Source organism: Siphateles boraxobius, unplaced genomic scaffold (assembly GCF_051911475.1).
Source record: "Siphateles boraxobius isolate OS27281-9 unplaced genomic scaffold, OSU_SipBor_1 46, whole genome shotgun sequence".
In the NCBI taxonomy this organism is placed as follows: domain Eukaryota; kingdom Metazoa; phylum Chordata; class Actinopteri; order Cypriniformes; family Leuciscidae; genus Siphateles; species Siphateles boraxobius.
In genome coordinates, this window is record NW_027509097.1 from 6,063,275 (window position 1) to 6,083,841 (window position 20,567).

At 36.1% G+C, this 20,567-nt stretch overlaps 1 protein-coding gene across 9 annotated transcripts in view; it reads right to left on the bottom strand.

The window, feature by feature from the left end:
* Window positions 1-566: 566 nt before the first annotated feature.
* Window positions 567-20,567, bottom strand: part of qki2 (QKI, KH domain containing, RNA binding 2) — a 61,802-nt gene continuing 41,801 nt past the window's right edge. For 2 of the 9 annotated variants that reach the window (XM_077200448.1, XM_077200447.1), the window contains 6 exons: window positions 18,991-19,107; window positions 14,127-14,270; window positions 10,595-10,682; window positions 9,066-9,353; window positions 7,508-7,585; window positions 567-2,947 (listed from right to left, as the gene is read on the bottom strand). In XM_077200448.1, coding sequence (XP_077056563.1) covers window positions 2,931-2,947; window positions 7,508-7,585; window positions 9,066-9,353; window positions 10,595-10,682; window positions 14,127-14,270; window positions 18,991-19,107 — 732 coding nt within the window. In that variant the 3' untranslated portion in view covers window positions 567-2,930. Of the gene's footprint in view, window positions 2,948-3,496; window positions 8,293-9,065; window positions 9,354-10,594; window positions 10,683-14,126; window positions 14,271-18,990; window positions 19,108-20,567 lie in introns of those variants that run through there. The other 7 variants (XR_013194395.1, XR_013194396.1, XM_077200449.1 and 4 more) reach the window with 7 other exon arrangements.

The following is a 20,567-nucleotide window of genomic DNA, read 5'->3' on the forward strand; positions in this document are numbered from 1 at the left end:
TATTCAGATTTCCTTCACGACAACAATTCTTCTCAACACTGAACCATTGATTTATAGAAAGTGTTACGTTTTTTACAAAAGACGATGTTAGCTTATTTTGTTTTCTTACACATTTCAGAGAATCTGGAAAGTTTTGCTCGCATTGTATTGTTTCAATGGACTCCTTTGAAAGACAATTACCGGTGTAATCTGTCTGTGGATACTCTTTTCTTGGTGACTCTTATGACTTTTCAAAAAAACTCAACAGATGGCTACAATACAAAAACAAGCACAGATAATGGAGTGTTGAGAAAGAGAGAATAATAAAACTGTGAAAAAGAGGTGGGTGTTCTTCCAACTCAAGCAACCGTACCATTCATATAGATTTTACTTCTTCCTTTTTTCAGCCCCATAATCATCCTGTCACTTTCTTGTTAAATGCAGCTTTGTTCAGGATGATCAATTAAACAGTACAGAGATGTTTGGACCCAGATCTTCTCCATTATCTACAGCAGACCTGAATCAGATTAGTAGGTAAAGTGTACTGGCACATGTAAAAAGCACAAGAGAAAGAGCGACCAAGTTAGTTTCTTTTTTAAAACTATAATTTTAATATTCCGCTATTGCTTCTCATTACAGAGTTTAGTCCAGCATATTTCAGTCAGCAACACACTCTTTTGCTTAATTTCACACAAATCTTGTTCTAAAGATTCAAAGCAGACAAAAGAAATTATTGACGGGATTAATGTAAAGAAATCATCAAATGTTAGTACAATCGGCAAGAAAAGATTAATCAAATTATATAACTAGAAATGGTTAATAGCTTACAATTTACATAAGAAGGCACAGAGGCAAAGCAACAATGACAAACCAAACGACCCAGCAAATAATAACCACTTTAAAACTTGCTCAGAGTTAGGCTGAAACCAAATAATATTGTTCATCGAATGGGGTTTTCCATTTTCCACCAACTATGGAATTATATCATCATGGAAAAAATATGTCTCTCATATCAATTTTTTTAATAAGGCATACTGTTCATACCGGGAAATGTGATTTAATGTTATTTCTCACATACAAAATATGATAGAAAAATACATTATAAAATGTTACAATGGTTATAAATAGGACTGTATATTTTCCAATGCAGGGAGCTGCAAGGGTTTGGGAAAAAAAAATACAAAATAATAAGCTTGAATGGCGAGTTTCAGTTCATTGGCATATAAAATACACAAACACTCACTCACACTATCATCAGTAAACATGCTCACACATGTTGACACGGTCTATAGTAATACTGCATGGAAGGCAAACACTAAACCAAAAAACACACATTAACAAACAACTCCAGTTCCTGGTCGTAAAAACAAATTCCATCCGTTAAATATATTCGCATGATTTTTCCTTTAGCAATATTCAGATTAATATAATAATAATGACATGCAACTTGATCACAAACGCGAACATCTAAAAAGTATTGCATTTGCTCTGCATAAATACAACCCATATTATAAAATAAAAAAAGGTCTCAAAATCCAGTTATGATAACCAAATGTAATCATAATTTGTTAATAGGCTTTTAGTTTCTGAAATGGTACTGGAAGACCAACTGAAGGACATTTATTCGGTAATTTTAATAAAACTGAAAATCATTTGCATAGGAAGGAAATGTGACATGTCTGCACAGAACTTCTAGTACACTTCAATTCTTCAAAAGGAATAAAATGAGTTCTGTAATTAACCCCAAACCTTTATCAATTTCAACTTGCTGAATTGAAGATATCTCCTTGAGATATAAACTGGATGAAAAATACGGAATCAAAAGTAATAGTTTAGAAGTTTCATATTGATGTGCTTCATTGCTCTATAACAGATGTAGTGGTGATGGCTCTATAAACATACACATATTTTCACAAACAATCAGATTGCGAGCATAAAGAGCTCAAAAAGTACCTAATGTAGTGTGACAGGGTAAAACTCCATTAATCATTATTTGAAAAGAAAAATATTAAACGCACATAAAAACACTAGTTTTTTAAATGTAACGCCTGCAACTTTGTTCTGTACACCTCTTGTTTTCATGATCACCGATAAAGAGGAATTGAACAGAAATACCTGATATGTTGGCATAGAACACATTGATGGACATTCATACTTGTTCGTAATTGATGATAGTGTAAAATAAGGCACTTGTTTGTTTGTTTTTATTAAAAAAAAGACACCATTTTGGTCTCTAAATATTTGTCATAAGGAAATAAGCAGTTTGTTCATCACATTTTGACAATACTGTTTTTTTTTTAATACAAAAAAGGATCACCTGTGAAAAATATATAATCATTTCCTGTGCAGCACCCTCATATCAAAAAGATATTAATTGATGTTGTGTTTGTACACTTCCTCAACGTGACAATGCTTTTCGACAGCTCTCTGAAGAAAACGCTGGTAGGCAAGCATGGCTTTTACATCCCTTATGGACATTTGGACCTCTAAGTCAGTTTTAAAGTAAACTGCAGCGGCTTTCTTTTAACTCTTCAGGATGGTATGAGAAGTGCAGTGCACAAACTTAGAGTGTTAAACATGATGCTCAATTATTCATTTTAAGAAACAAATAGAGATGTGTGTTTATTTAGTGTGTGCATGTGAAAGGCTAACATTAGGATTTTAGGTGTCGCCCAGACAGTGTTATTGCTTTATGACACTTCAGTGCAGGCTGGGAAGCCCAGGTCACCTGACCAAGGAGGTCCTCAGTTTGAGAAGGTGAGTGATTCGGTTCTGCGGGTGGTGGCGTGGGGCCATCACGGCTTCTCGGCTGTGTTAAGCGAATTAAAGCTGCTTCTGGGCTCACCAGCAGGCTGCCAAAACATAGAAGCGAAGGACGAGAGCCAGAGAACTGGTCAGCAGGCAGGCAATGGTCAGGTCATCATTGGGTGAAGAGTTCAGAGGGTCATTGGTTAGTTGCCGGTGGCGGCTGGGTTGTTAGAGAGAAAAAAAATGGACAGACAGAGGGGAAACGAAAAAAAATAATAAAAGGACATAAAAAGGACACAAAAGAAAAAAGATAGAGAAGGAGATTAGTTTCAGCTAGTGACGGTTGGATGACAATATGACATTACTAATTACAGCTACTGTAAGAGAAAACTGCTCAAAGTCTAGATTTAACACGGCAAAATCATGAAAGCCTCATGATTTAACTCCGGAACCCATCTCCCAGGTGAAAATGGTTAAAGAAGCAAAAGGCAAATCAATTACAGAGTCATTACGAATTAAACTAACAGCACTTAATAGTTAGTAGCAGTCAACAGAGTTTGGGTGTTTGGAAAAACCGATATCAATCTTGGATTAAATGATGCAAGGATCCTCTGACTGCTATTAAGCATTAGAGTGCTGCTTCAATACAAAAGCCACAAAGCTGCTAGTGATAATGATATGGATTCATGAGTAGTTACAGAGATGTGACGAGAGAAGTAAAATCAAAGAGTGACAGGCTAATCAAAAGATTTCTAGACAGCACAAAAAGTTTGGTGTTTTTTTTTTACTCAAATTTTATTGCCTTTTAAAATTGGACTATTTACAAAAAAAATACAGAATGCTAATCAAACAGAATAATACTAAAGCACATTGGCTGAAATTTAGGGCTAAAACAACACTACAAACACAATGAACACAGCCTACTTGTTTCGCAAGCTGATAAACTCATAGCCTAAAACATTATAAGACAGTGTATCAAGACTGTCACAGGTACGACATCCTAAAAACAAAATGTACCCCTTATGAAAAAAATAACATGGCATTGTTCTCTAAGCTTACATGTTTATAAATTCCCTATTCATTTACAAATACAATAGAATTTCATAAATGTTCTTGCTTTATAGTTAAACATATTGCTTTCATAAACTCATCTTTAAAAGATCACACACACGATAACTGGTTTTCCATACATTTGACAAACTTAAAAAAGAAGCTTACGGCAAAACAACAAAGAAACAAACAAACCAAAAATGGAATATTTCGTCAGTTCATCTGTTGTTCTTGTGCTAACAGGCAGGCACAGTGTGTAACCATCCTGCTTTGATAAACAACCTAACATCTCATGAGGTTTTTTGCGTTTTTGTTTTTTTCACTTTGCTCTGTCTGAGTAGCGCAGACCAGGAGCTGGTGATTTAAAATCTTCAGTGCAAAATACTTGTGCCATATTTTTATGATGAGGAATTACTTGAATGGAGAGTTTAAGGGATCATAAGCACCTTTATAATGCACCGGGCAAATACTTTACAAAACGAGTAGTGCATATGATGACTCACACTCTCAAACAAGTCCTAACTTTCATAACTGTCTAGTCTATCTCATGTGACACTGTCCAAGCCAGGTGCTAGGAATATTTCATCCAATGCATTTCATTCAAGGGCATTTTCCCAGCACAGGAATCTTTTACAAATGATCAGAGATCTTTCTGTGGCTGTGGGCAGTACGCCAGACAAGGTAGATTTGACATTTTTGTGCAATTTCACAATTGTTATGCATTAAACTGGTCAGTTGTATTGGTCTTTTAAATTATGACATGTTAAAGTCTTATGGGAGTGAAATTCACTTATATTGATCAGTAGATTCTCACATTTAAAGTTTTTTTCAGGAGTCATAGTTATTATATGTACAGTTTTGGCACATCCACATGTTTGTAATACGAGTTGTTTAATTCAGTTTCATTACAGCAATCTTTAAAAGCTGGTGCTGTAATTCCCTTAGATCCAGTTTATTCCATTTAAGGCATTTGAAAGATTTTTTTATCATGAATATGCTCAGAGACCCGGGCCAGAAATTATTACTTTTAACTTAAAATACAATTATCAACTCATCTATACATAACAACTGCAGTAAAAGGTATAAATAAAATATGTAAGTTGAGGAAAGATTCTCAAGAATGCATTAGAAAATTGCAACATGAGGGGAAAAAGCAGATTTTGCAGATATCAAAGTATCTTTACAGAAGAAATACTATAATGAGATACAGCTTATAACCAGCCTGAAATAATATTCAGTAGTTTGAAGTTTCTCAATTAATATGATTAAGTATATAAATCTTAAATTGGGGAAAATTCTAATTGCACCGATCTTCTAAACATTATTTATGCTTGTCTGGTCAGGTTGAACTATGATAAATAAGATTTTGTTTCATTATGTGAGACTTAAAAAAAAAATCTTAGATCTTCCACTAAAACCTAAATCTTGTAAAGTTATTCCATTAATCAGAAAAACTATTTGTAAGCTGCCAAAAACTGTTTCAAAGGATCAGGATTGGGACACTAATGTACTGTATTCAAGCGGCATAAAATGATCTTCAAATACACTAAAACTATGAAAGAATATTAAAGGAATGACAAATGAAGAATAAACCGAAGCAAACAAACAGGTGAGCTCCATTACCCTTCATCGACTATGAGCCCGAAGGCCATCACAACGTCATCAGTGTAAGGAGTGCAGTGGACAGTCAGTTTTGCTCCATGTAGGTTCTGTGAACCCAAAGTGGTTCTAACACTATCACACTAAATTTTCATCTACATTCGTCCACAACTAAACTTCAGGTCATGTTTGTCTCAATATACAATGCATGTAAGTGCTGAAGTTATCAGATCATACCAATAGTCTGTTCCAAAAACTGGTGAGCTGCCTACAGAGGCAGTTGTGAGCCAAGTAATATGCTCATTGATTCCATTCTGACTTTAAGGCCATTCGCAATGTGAAGACTAAAGATAGCCTCGTTTTACCTCATTTTAGCCTGAGGCGGAATGGTATGTATCCTTCAGGGAAAATGCAATCCCAGAATGCATTATGACGTTGAATTCATTTAATTACTGACAAGTATTGAAAAAAAAAGAGTTCAGTATACTCTATCCAGTATTTGTGTTCTATGCAAGGGTGCAGTTTGTTAGTTTTTCAATAACCAAAACTGACAAGTAAACCCAACCCTGAATGGACCAATTATCAGCACAATATGATTGAACTCCAGTTTATTTAATTCTGCGTTTGTGGCATGCAAATCACCTAATACTGTGCACGCGTTACGCGAGCTGTTCCTATCGCTACACCGATGATAAAATGTGCGATCCATTTGTATTCTTTTGAGAATTAACAACTTTAAAATGCTATGGAGAAAGTCAAACATGATCTAAAACAGCTACATAAACTAAAAAGACTGATGAAAACAGGAGAAAACAGGAGAAAACAATCAAGTTGAATAAATTATAACGATTTTTAAACTACTCATGACCACCCATACTAGAATTTATCAGGTTTGTTTTTGGAGTTGCTATTTGTAGATTAATAAAAAATGAAAAAAGTCAACATTGAAGCACCATCAAGGGTCTCACATGTAATTCTAGCCTTGTCGTAACAAATGCTATAGTTAAACAATTACAAGAACTATGATACATATTCAGTAGGGGCAAGTACAAGTTTAAAGTATGGACGTTCTTGAATTACTGACCAAACAAGCAGTTTTTCCCATGTGTAAAATGTGTTCTGTTCTAATGATGACGGACAGGAAAAACCTGGCCTTCAGATATTCCAAGAGATGACATAGCTGTAATCATTATGAGCCTGTTGAACTGTTAAGGAATAAGAAATAAATCATTTCAATATAAGAAAATGTAAAGTTAGTTTGACTTCCCATGGCATTTTGAAGTAGAAAATTCTGTCAAACTGATAAGATTCCAGATGCTTAAATAATATAAAATACATTGTATATCCTATGTAAACAAGTAATTGTTAACTATAGGCTATTTCTTTATTGCAGTTAAGTTATCAACCAACTTTGCATGTGTGGATTATAGCGAAAATACCACAAAAGACCATTTTGCAAAATTAAATAAACAAACAAATAAATGTCATAAAGGAGCATTCTCTGAGACCCCGCTAAAACGGTTCACACCAAAACTAAGCCCTTGGTTCTATGTATTTATATATACTTAAAGTATCACACTGTTAGCTCAGCAACATGCTAACTGCTTAGTGTTGTCTAAGCAGAGTGTTCTAAATTGTACATTAACAGTGTTCCATGGTGGTTATGGTGCTCTTTTTGAAGGTAGCTCACTAGATTTTGGAACAGAGCTGAAATCTCCGAGATTGGAATGTTTTCACAAGCCATAAGGATGTTTTGACCTATTGTAAATCAGTTATATATTTGTTTTGTTCCAGTATTCTATTTTTAACCTTTGCTTCAGTTACCCCAAGAACATGCTCAACATATAATACAAGTAAGATGATAACACCTTCAGTTTCAATGCATTTCTAGGTTGGCAGGTTTAGTGAGTAATCAAACCCTGCACAGTATGACTGGCATGTACTATACCCAATAACAGCAACACTCAAATCTCAAATAATGCTTTTGTTTGGCAGGATAGAAGTTGCTAAATACAGTTCATCTCTTTGTATTGAGTGAGATGCACTGAAAAAGACAGTGTAATCAGCATACTGAAGAAGACAAAGTACACACACACACAGAGCACAGTTTGAACACTGGAGCTAAACTAACCTCGTTCTGCGGTCACTACCCTTTGGTAAGGATGGACGCGCATATCCTGCCTTCGTACTTTAGTAGTCACTGCACCTGCTCAGAGCGCAACGTTGCCAACAAAACAAGAATTAACAGATTATTCATCAAAATACATTAAAGCGACATTTCACACAAAATTGTTTCACAAACAAGGCTTTTGAGTCCAAATTACAAGGCACAAGTGACCTTTTCTCCATTGCGAAATCACATCATATGTTGTTCCCCTTCTCAATCTCCCAGTAAATCTGAAGTATTTCCATAAAAACACAAATGCTGCTTAACGCTCTGACTAATTTAAAATATAGAGCCCTTGTATTCCTTTCAATTCACAAGATGCTTCAAATAAAATGAATTCACTACAGGCTTTCATGGTGAATGTTTTTCACAAGCACATTATATTAGCAATAATACTGATCACTCTCTAAATATCTAAGATACAGTTGCAGGAGAAATTAAGTGATACAAATTTTACAAGCTAAACAAATATTGATTACTTTCAAACAGAGGAATGTAATAAGGCTTAATTATCAGTATTTATCTGAAAATATAATTTTTTTAATCAATGAATAAGTCAACAAAACAGTTTAGACCAGTGTAAACATGAGTAGTAATGATCTTTAGTCTTTTGTTTCTTATAAAAATCAGTTTCTTCGTTTGCTCTTTTGTTCCGAGGCAGCTGTAAAGCAAAGCATTTTTAACACTCGTATGGGCTGAAGACTGTAAAACCCCTGAGCATTACTAGCCTTTTGTCGGGAAAGCCATACCTACAAGGACAAGACAGAACGCTGGAGTTAGTCTACTGGATCTCTGAGCAAATGAGGACAAACTCCAAACAGGGTTGGATATACAAAATATAATATGAAATAAAATAAAATATATCTTTTTAAAATAATTATAAGAAAATATCTAAAAAATACTTCAAATATTTGATTATGCATTTAATTTTTTAATAAAATAAAACAATATATTAACATAAAATGTATAATTATTGGTAACTTTTTATAATAATTTTAGAGTAACAAAGCAATAATATAATTAGCAAACTACTAGTTTATAGTTAATTAATAGTTTATAAACAGCAGTTAATACATTAATAGACTATATACAAATAGTGAGTTCTTCATTCATTGTCACTGTAATTAAAAAAAAGTGTTATTGTTCAATTAGCTCATATGTAAAAAGTTTGATAATGTTTTGTTAACAACTTATAAACCATGAAAATTTTACACTTTAGATTACGTCACGGAAAATTTGATTAATTAAGTGCTTTAATCCAGCCTTTATTGGACATTAATTACATTAGTATTAAGAGTTCCTTAAAATGTTTCAAAGTATTATATAAAGTGCTACCTTATTATTATTAATATTATTATGAATATAAACTGCAACAGACAGATGAACAGTATAGCAAAATATCTAACTGTTGACAAATACCATGCATTTTGGGTATATCATACCAGTCATAACTCCAAATCATGGTAATTGCATAATCTGTACAAAATACCTTTAAAAAAAAACAAATAATCAAATCTCTTACCTAAAACACCACTGGAGTCAATAGGATATTCAAGAATGGAGGCTGGGGCTAGGGTGTAGGGGTAATCGTAGGGTGCATAGATGATGCCTGACTCGGGGGTCTGGGGTAAGAGGTGGTGCGGCGTGCCCGTGGGCATGAGGGCAGAGGTCTGGATCTGTCGGATGAGGGGCATGAGGGTGGGTGCGTTGGGTGCAGGGGTACGCAGGGCCCCAGTGGGCATCCCCGGGGAGGGGCCGGTGATAATGCGGGGAGCTTGTGCTGTGGCGGCCAGGGAGAATGCTAAGGCTGCTAAACAGAACAAGATGCACAAGAGCAAATACACAAAGATGTGAGGGGAAAAGAAACTCAGGTGCTAATCAATCTACCTTGTTTTACATTTCAAAAAGCAAACCAGCTGCCTATGCAAATATTTTCACATAACAAGTTTGAGTATTAATTCCTCCACCTAACAACAAAAAATTAGAGATGGGCAACTTTGGTCCTGGAGGGCCACTGTCCTGCAGAATTTAACTCCAACCCTGATAAAAAAACTCGCCTGCCTGCTTTCTAGCATTCCTGAAGACATAAGCTGTGTCCCTTTTCAGAGGCTGCATCTTTCGAAGGCCGATTGTGTCACGGTGGCGCGACAAAGGCGGTCCAGATTCGAAGGCTCCTTCAAATGCGTCTTTTGTTTCCCTTGCAATGAAGGAGAAAACAAGGGATCTTTCACGCCCTTGTCTACCCCCCCCCCAAAAAAATTAACAGAAATTGACGAATTACACTTCTAAACATAAGTATTGGGTTTAAGCTTACTCAAATATCTAATGATTCAACATTTGTATCATTAGATATTTGTGAGCATGGTGAGCATATTTACACAGTTTGTGAACCCTGTTTTGTTTTCAGAACAAAAGTCCAGTACAAATGGACAGTACTGGACAGCACAAGTCCAGTACAAATGTTACTGCCACTCATCAACAACAGCAGCTGTCATAGTTGCTTGGAAACAAGAACAATCTTCCGTAGGCTCTACCGTCCCATTTATCAGTGCTCGTTCCGACCTTCACTGACATGGAAGGATGCAGACTCTGAATTGGGACACAGCTATTGATTAGCTTGTTCAGGTGTGTTTGATTAGGGTTGGAGCAGGACAGTGGTCCTCCAGGACCGAAGCTGCTCATCCCTGGTTTAGGTCATTATTATTGTCAATGTTCAAACTTTCTTTTTAATCAAGTTCACAAAATCCCAAAATATACAGCATATATAAAACTGAAATGATGTACAAAAAGACTCTGTGTAAGATGTACGCTAAGTGGCTCGAGTTGAATTAATTGCAAATTAAGATTTGTTTATAACAAAACCCTAATCAAAATGTTTGAGGAATATCAATATGGTGCTCCAATATCTTGCAAGCACTGTAAACAAAGCTAAAGCCCAATAGAGGCAAGTTCTATTGCAAAAAAGTAAAACTTTGAATAGAGTAATGAATATTAGTGTGGAAGACAATCTGGACAGATAAACAGGTCGATGTTTGATGATGTCATTCTTACGTGACTTGATATTGGCGTCTCTGTATGTGCCGTTGAGTATGGCCAGCTCCATCAGCTGCATTTTTTTCAAGCTGTCTTCACCTTCAGCCTGCACATACACATGAAAAAAAAATTTAGAATAATTTGACATTGTTTAGCTTACTTAAAAAAGCTGAATTCTCCATGACTACACTTTTTGTCTACTAGAATGTTTGAGAAGTAGGCAGTGCAGTGGCGTGCTGTTAGCAATGTATCACGCTTGCTAACAGCTAGCGAAAGATTTACTCTGCCACTGTTAAAACAAGCCAGCCCCAAAGAGCAAGAGGTTAAAAAAACAGATGTGTGTGTGTGTGTGTGTGTGTGTGTGTGTGTGTGTGTGTGTGTGTGTGTGTGTACACACACACACACACACACACACACACACACACACACACACACACACACACACACACACACACACACACACACACACACACACACACACACACAATTAATTATTATTATAATAATTATTATTACATATAAATCTTTATACATTTTTTAAATATAAAAATGTACATTCATTTTAAATATGCATTTTATATTTATAGTTACGCTAAACACTAAAAAAAATTACATTAATCTAGTAATATCATGAACGCCTGGAAAAGTTATGAGGCCTTCAAATATTGTGGACAATATTCTATTGTCTACAACACTTCTTTTCCACCTAATCCACCTAATTTATCTGTGCATGACATGTAAAACAGCCATAAATGCAATGATCCATTGACAGAAACAGTCTAAAAATTCAAGCCTAAATAATAAGTGAAAAAGATTAGCAACTGACTTTTCGTCAAGCTCACAGATGGTAAAGTCTGAGTACAGAGCAGGGAGGGAGGGGTATGGCAGACAGTCCACAGAATAATATGAACTATGTCAGCAAGCAGAGAAGCGAAAGAAAAGCGGAGCTTTTCAAAGTGGGATCAGTGCGAGAATGTGTGTGTGTGTGTGTGTGTGTGTGTGTGTGTGTGTGTGTGTGTGTGTGTGTGTGTGTGTGTGTGTGTGTGTGTGTGTGTGTGTGTGTGTGACCCTTCTCTCTGCTTGCTTTGCTGAGATCTGCCACCCAACTGACTGAAGCTAGAATATCAACCACTATTCAGACTGTGTGTTAGTGAAAATACATATATGATAATTATAATCTTTTGATCAAGGAAATGCTGAATTCAACAAAAATTGCTGAAAAATCGGAATTTTTCTTGTGAAATTAACTTCTCTTCCATTAGCTTTTGGCAGAAAATGGTGGAAGAGCACAAGTCAAGCTTAAAACTGTTATGAAAAGACATTTGAAAACTCTATGTACTATAAATCAGTGCTTCTCAACTGATTTGGCCAACTACATCTTCCCATGGCCATGAAGCCACAACCCAAATTTTTAGGGATTTGAACAAAGCTAATTTATTTCTCAAAAATGGTTGAAACATACACAAGAAGGCCTACCGTCCCACACATAAATTGTAAGAATATAACTAACACAAGATAAACAATTTATATGCCCCGTTCATACTATAGTTTTTCATTATACAATAGTAAGTTGGAGCCACCACAGTCATCAAAAATATAGAAAATAAGTAAAATAAAGTGGTATTTCGGATTAAGACTACGGGAACAGTTACCATGGTAAATACACAATACTAGCATGAACTGTTAATGAAACATATGGACACTGATCCATATATTTAGGTTATAAAAAATATATATACACTGGATGCCAAAGCTTTAGTTTAGTCACTATTCAATTCAGGAAAGAAACGAATGGGATGAATTTGCTTAGAGAGTGATTTGTTGCAATGGGGCTTCTTTTATATCTTGATTGATATATAATGCAGAGGCTCATTTTTCTCCCAAGTGAGACAGAAAAACTAGAGATTCTAGTCTCTGAGGGGAAGAGATGTCTTCCATATGTTTTGGGCCTTGAGCTCGAAAACAAACGCCACAATAACTTTTTTTCTACACTGGCAGTGAAACATTCAACATTTTTGAAATATGAAAGTGGCGAAGAAGTGCATGACACGGACTTGCTTAAAACAGATCAAATTGAATTCAAAATAAACATCAAAACATTGTCTTTGAACAATACTTTATTACAAAAAGCAACTTCTACAAATTTCTCACAGCTTTAAAAGAGTAGGCAGTGCCAAAAAAAAAAAAATTCTGAACACTTCCCCTCGATGGTTTGATGAAGACAAACACAAACGCAGTGGGTTTACCTTTAAGACGAGAGCTTCCTGGAGTAAACAGTGCTAAACTTTATAAAGAGCTTATTCCCCATTCAGGATTCCATTGCAGAGAAAGGGCACAACTGTCAATCAAGGATCAGTGCATCCCCAAGAGGGTTTCCATAGTAGCACCACAGGGAGTCCAGAAAACCTTTCTCTTTGACAGCAGAGGAGGGATTACAATCCACAATTACACAATATTTCTGAATTCCATTCTCTAATTCTATTCTGCTTTCTACATTAAATAGCCGCTTTTCACAAGAAATACTACAGACTCAAGAAATGCTTTTTCTGTATTTCACTTTAAAGTTAACAAAACAACATTTGTAACAGTATTATTGTATTATTTAAATACTATTACAGTATTTATTAATATTTGAATTAGCATTTTTAGCCTTTAGCCATTGTTTAAATGATCTGTTCAAAATAATTTTCTGTAATAAATTTAAATTTTAACAATACCAACACAAAAACAATATGTCTCTACTTGATGGATAAAAAACTAAGGAAAAAAGTTAAAGTTAAGAAGGCATTTTGATGTTAGCGACAAAGCAAAATCGTTTCAGAGGACATGGAAATGGTATTGAAGCAAATATGACCAATTTTGATTTCAAGATTAAGATTATATCCTAAAATTAGATAACTCTGATGCAAGAATATTGCTATATTTCAATGTCTGACCTCGTAGCTATTTTATAAATGAGAAAAAACGTTGTGAAAAACACTACAGAAAAAGAACATTTCTCTCAAATCTCACTAGGCTTCTAATGGCACTTTCCTCTAACCTACTATCACTTCCTTTAGACACAAAGGTTAATTGGCATTCAGCTCTGCGTCCCAGGGCAATGCTGAGACTTCTGTTGGTCCCCTGTGGGGATCTTTTGAGTCTTGACCCTTCAGTCCTGAGCTCCTCATTAATTTATAAGCAAAGGTAATTAAGCCTATTAAAAACTGCACACGGTGCTCACCTTTGCACATCTCGAGTCATGTGTGCTCAATGGCGCCAAATTTATTCTCATGGAGGAAAGCAACTCCTCTGTTTCTGCTCCCTGCTCACATTTACCTGTCTGAGGATGCAGAGCAACTGGCGGGGAAACAGAAAACCTGCTGAGCGCAGCTCTTTCCATTAAGAGTGTTCTCCTCAAAGTAAATATATTTATCAGTGCCCAAGCAGCTTTTCCACGAGGCTTGTTTGCAATTCAAAGTTATTTTTCCACTCTACACTTATTTTTTTTTTAAACCTCTTCTCCGTAAATACACACAAGGTCAGGAGATCAAAGGGACAAATCACTTACCGCAGGGACAAGCAGTTTCTTGACCTCCTCGACGGCTCTCTTGAGTTTGATCTCAGCACGGTTCTGAGAGTCTTCCACAGTGATGAGGACATGCAGGTCTTCGTTCAGGTGTTCCCAGTTGGGCTTTCCTCTGTTTTGCTCTTCCTGTTCAAATGAAAACAGAAGAACCATTTGAGAACCAGGGCTGTGTGCACTATTCAAAGCTGAATTAAGATTTTTTTTAATCCATTCCCGAATTTGAATTCATGTGTCAAACGGGATGCAGAATTGATATTTGAATTTAAATGCAAGCAAAATTAATTAAAATAAAAAATGAATTAAAATGTGTAACTAATTGACAGACAGACAGACATATAGGCAGATGGTTTCAAACTCATGAATTGCAAGGGAGACAATTCTTCAGACAGACAGACAAATAGAGAGATAGATAGACAGATAGTTAAAAAACTCATGAATTGCAAAGGAGACTGACGGACGGATGGATGGATGGACGGTCAGACAAAAGGTTCAAACTCATGAATTCCAAGGGAGACAATTCTTCAGACAGACAGACAGATAGACAAGAGGTTTCAAACTTATGAATTGCAAGGGAGGATTTTAAAATAACAAAAAGGCTAAAAAAAATAAAGTCATGGACAGTCAGAGAAAATGACAGTGAGAAAGGGGTGGGGTGAGATCAAATGACTTGATTCGCCCACATAAGAGCTACTGGAAGACGTGTCGGAGAACGTGCACAACCGGCCAGGCCACATTTCCAACGAGACATTTTTCGAAAGTATTTTCCAGGGACATTTGTAAAACTCTGGATCAATTGCCTATGAGCGTACAGACCGCTTCCTGTGAATACGCAGTGCTACAGTTTCCATGGGAACTTTTCCAGACTCTTATTCCAACTGTACACTTAAACATGGCCAAAACATCAACAGACACTTAGCAACTGTTAGCTTAGAGACAAGTGACTGTCAGTTTATCTCAGGGTTCAGAGCGCCAACAGCAGTGACAATCCTGTTGCCATAGAAATGGGGTGTTGAGCCTTATTGAATGCATTGTCTCCAGCTGGGTTTTTCATCACAGCGGGGCTTATGTTTACGACACAGCTCAGGCCTACAGAACAATCCATTATTGTGAACTCGCTCGCTGCCTTCTGAGGTTCCCACTTCAAGCAATCACAGACATCGCCATGGCCTCAAGGGAAAAGTTTGAATGAGAGTAACAAAGACATAGACGACCCGGCCTCATCCTTGACCGGGGGACGCCAGCCTCAGATCACAGTTGGTGGCGTTGTATTTGCTAAGTAGCTGCCACCTCCTCAAAATATAGAGTAATTAGATGATCAAATATGTGTATCCGATAAGGCTGCAGTCTTGAGCACAGCTTGTTATGTGCTAATAATAACTGTAATTTTGACTCTGAAAAAGTCTAAGCAGCAGCACAATGCATAGAGGTCTTCTTCTGGCCTACTTTTGGTGGGTCGGCAGTTTTGTGCACAACACAGCAAAGTGTGAAAAAGTTAATAACAGCTATAGATCAACAGTGAATGTAAAAGGCCAATCCAACACAAGCTGTAAATTACAGAAAGTTCACATCAACACGATTTTAGCAAGCTTTCATAGAAGGATTGTGCACCTAATGGTGCATTTGGTCTATTTTCATTTGTAAGCAATCTTCCCTCAAACTTAGAATCTTTATTTTGCTTTTGCATGATCTGAATTACAGCGTACGGACTAAATAGGTTATTCCGTCTTGTCATGTGATATTATAAACGTAGCAGTTTGCTATAATAGTAATAATTGACACAAATATAAAATTCTGCCATCATTTACTTCAAAATCAGTATGACTTTCTTCTGTGGAATATGAAAGGATATCCAAGTTGCTCTTTTCCATAAAATGAAGCCATAAGATGTTCCTCACATAAAGATAATTGAATGGCTTGAAGCATAACACTACTTAAATTTATTTTATGGTGCTTTTTGCTTGTTTTGGAACCTGACAGTTCCTGGTACCCATCCACTTTCATTGAAGAAAAGAGCAACCAGGATAAGCTTAGCTTAGCCTTTTGTGTTCCACAGAAAAAAGAAAATCATACAGGTTTGGAATGACATGAGGGTGAATAAATAACCAAAAATATTTTAATATTTGAATAAATTCATGCTTTAATTACAAACACCTTTCACAGATAAAAAAAAACTAACCATATAATTTGTTTATTCCAGGAAATGTGACAGTAAATCTAATTTAGAGAAAGAGAACAAATGCAGATGGCTTCTCCATTTGACGCATGACTTGTTTGCCCCTGGCTGTAACTTTTCTTATTTTTCTCGCTTCCTTGATTGCCATAATTTTTCACAAGATTTATGCATAAGTTTCGCGAGTAGTTTCAGTGTTACAGAAAATAAGTTTGCAGAACACTTGAGGGCTTGATGGTTTCATAATCTAACATTCATTTTAGCACAATACTCAAAAACTTCACAGATTTAATTTTGACATGCTATTATGACAACAGCTTTTTGCACTGCTGTCAGAAAACAATTATGTCAAACTTGAGGAAACAGCTGAGGTTTAAATTTTCCATTTCAATTGTCTGTTCTGAACACTAGCCTGGCAAAGAATGCTGAGCCACCAGTCTGTTTTTCCGTCTTGATCCATAGTACGAAACAGCCTTTATAAGCATCTCTGGTGTGATAGACATAGATTGTGCAATACAGTGAGAGAATGGCACTTTGCCTAAGGCATCTCAGCTCATTGTGTTCCATTAATTCCCCATCAATCTGAATCTCATCAATGCGTCAAACCCAATATTTTACCGTGTATACTCTTAATGTTTTATGTGCATGCCTGTGTAGACAGTAGAAGTTGCGCTGTGAGGAATAAACACAGATGGTGTATCCTCAAAAATCTCTAACTGATGAAACAAGTGATTTCTATTATGTAAAAAGGAGACATTTTATGATCCATCTGTGGATCACTACTACAGGCTTGGTGTGTGGGAGTGGGAAACAGGCCTGAACTCAAAACGGTAGTTGCTAGTGTCTGTATACCACATTGAAATCAAACACAATGACATCAAGCACTTTAGAAAAGCACCAATGCAATGCCATTAAAGCACAACAACATTTTGTAGCTGTGATGGCTAAGGCCACAATGAATGAACATTTAATTTGAATGGCTCTAGTTTACCATTTGTATTTTGTATTTCATTTTATTTTTTGTACGCGAAATTGATATTCCGTTTGTTCTAAGGGATTCATGTTTTTTTGTCTGTTTATTTATACATTTCCATGTAATTATTTTGTTTCTTTAAATATTATTTACCCAAAAATTGGAACTGGAGAAGCTACGTTGTCTCTTTAGCGTGCATTAAACCTCTACAAGAGCGACAAAGCCTTTATTTCTAGAGTGCACGCTAGTGAGTAAATGAAACCACAACCAAAATGTGGGTTTGACATTTTATTTAAGTTTGTTTGAATGTGTACATCTTATCCGTGGTTCCGCCGGGATCCATGACTGCAGCATGGAACAAAGGCTTGGAATTAAAAGGGCGTGGCCTTTCCTGGTGTCCTTTATATATTCGGTTGGGAATTATGGGAAATAGTTTTTGGGACAGTATGTGTTGGGGTTATGTGTTCATTCGAATATGTTGAAATTATGTTTTTTTTCTGTGTGTATGTTTAAGTGTATTTTCATTATTGTTTTATGGTAAATGTGATTTTTATGTGTATATATATATATATATATGTATTCCCCCTTTAAGTTCAAAGTAATGGAATGAGAATTTTTGTGAGACCCCTGTAATTATAAAAATGGTTTGGTCTGGTTTGTTAAAAGAGCTTAATTTACTGTGGCTGGGTTAGTTCTGGTGAAGGATCCCTGAGAAACATCTGAGACCCCGAACTCAGTATTGTGCGGATATCCCATTTATTTGTCAGTGTTTTTTAGTTTTTTGGTTTTTTTTCTCTTTCTTCTGCACAATGTGTGGTCAGTACTTAAGTGTTGCAGTCAATAAAATGACACTTTGTTGACTCCATGAATGTCTCCTGAAAATTTTATGGAAGAACCCTTACAGTAGCATTATTTGTTCTGTTCTCGTTTATTTGTTCTTTTCTTGATTTTGATAGTTTAAAGTACTGGACATTTGCAACATGCTCAAACTTCCTCTTAGCTAAAAACTTGGACTAAATGGTGTAGGATGAGACATTGCAAGGAAGTGAAACCGTATTCTTTGAGCTTGAAAAAGAGAGTATTCTCCTTTATCTAATAGCACTCATTTTCATTTTAATGCGAGTCATTTTTCCTCTGTGACAGGCAGCCTTGGAGGCAGGCAGATTGTCTGCCTCAGTTCTACAGTTGGGAAGGCCATGCAGACTCCGTCAGGAATTCCATTAAAATGGAATTTTCCTGGATATTGTCTTCTGCCATTTGGTATCTATTAGTTATGCGCTGTCGCAAAGATAGTATATGGTCTTCGTCACTATAAAGACATTGCAGTAAAAACATGGCTCAGGAAAGAAAGAAAAAGAAGAAAGATCGCTACAAAAAAAAGTTGCTGACAAATGCTTAAGTACAATCAACTTGGATGTTTGAGTCATTTAAATTAAATTAAACTGACTTATTTATATTAATTTAATCTTGTATAACTTACAAAAATGTTGAAAATTTCTCAACTTATTTTGATGAGTTAAAGTAATGTAAAAACATTTACAGTGAAAAAAGAACAGAAGAAAGAAATAGTAAAAAGGGAAGGAAAAGAGAAGAAATATTTTAAAAAGAGAAAAAGATATTTAAATAAAAACGGAAACAGTAAAAAGAAACAAAAGAGGAAAAGTAAAAAAAATAGTAAAATGTAAAAGAAAAAAAGATCTCACCTTCTTCTTGTCTCTCATGGAGCCTTTGCCTCGCACCATGATCTTGCAGCCCGTCTCTGCCTCCAATTGTTTGGCTGTCAGGCCCCGGGGCCCCAGGATTCTTCCCACAAAATTAAACTGTAAAGAGACATCAAAAGGTAAGGAAAACAAGAGAATTCTTTCAGTGGAAACCATCTGCATTTTACACATCTGGTATGAGCATCCCAGTACTGAAAAGCTGAAACGGATATGAAATCATTTGTGTTACAGTCTCGCTGTGACTGAACGATGTGTGCTTTATCACTGTGCACACGCATTCATTTTTAATGTGCATACCTCTGATATTTTAGTCATTATAAAACTATTTAACTTGGTTAAAAAATACCTTTAAAAACTAGAGAGGGAGAGGCAGCCTCAGTCACATCCTCAAGGTTACAAAACACGGACTATCATCCCCTCAGCTATTGGTTCTCCCATATGGAAGTTTTGGCAGAGCTCGACGTAAACTGCAGCATGGTAACATAATTGTATAATTTAATCAAAGGGACTTTGTAAACCCTGGCAGAATGTGAGGAATGCTTAATCCCTTTTATTGAAAGGGGAACATCTAGAGTCCAAATGTGGTTTTGGAATGTACCATTTGCCACAGGGAAGCCTTAACCGTGCTCCACCCTATTCCTGTACTGACACAAGTCACATGGAACAAATTTAACCTAACAAAGGGGGTCAAAGAGTCATATAAACACAAATACCTACCATATATAACTGCCAATATGACTTGGAATAGATACAAGATGTAAACGAAAGTGCTTGCTTGTTTGTTTTTTAGAAAATACAAATTCATGTTCCAATTGATTTCTACATGATTTCTGCTTTAAAAGTCAAATAAAACAACCCTGACATGTGGGACTATGAACAAGAAACAATAATTAGTATTCTTATATTGACATACTACTTTCAAAAAACAAGTTGGTTTGAACCGTTTCCACTAGTTTCCACAATAAATCGAATACCGTAAAAATGATAAATGATGTTTATCGACGTATTCGTAGGGAAACCACCAGGCAAGCACACTGAATGATTAGTAAAGCTGTGATTCGACCCATGGCGTGATTTAACGCGCTGCCCCTTAGGGGTGTGCCATATCATACCGTCCACGATAATACCGGTATACATTTTTACATGATAAAAAAGTGTCATATCGCGATATCAATGATATAGCGACGCAATGACGTATGGCGCATTTATGTTCCCTAGCACGCACAACAACAACACCTGTCTGAGCGCGAGAGCAGCCTGTCAGCCTCCGATGACGATTTAGCAATTTCACAAACAGCTTGAGTGTTCAGCGGGGCTGCCGACGTGTGTCTTCTCTCGCGCGCGTTTAGGAGTCGGGACATGACTGAATGGTCTCTTGCACAATCGGGCCATCAGTGCATTGTAACTAAAGTTTATAATTTTCAAGTCTTCTTAATTCTTATCAGTTTAAACATTCAAGCGGTTTTAAACTATCCAGTAAGCTACTCGCGCACTCTCTGAGAGAGCTGCACTGCGTGCATACATAGAGTACAGCTCGCGAGAAACTAAAGTAATTTTTC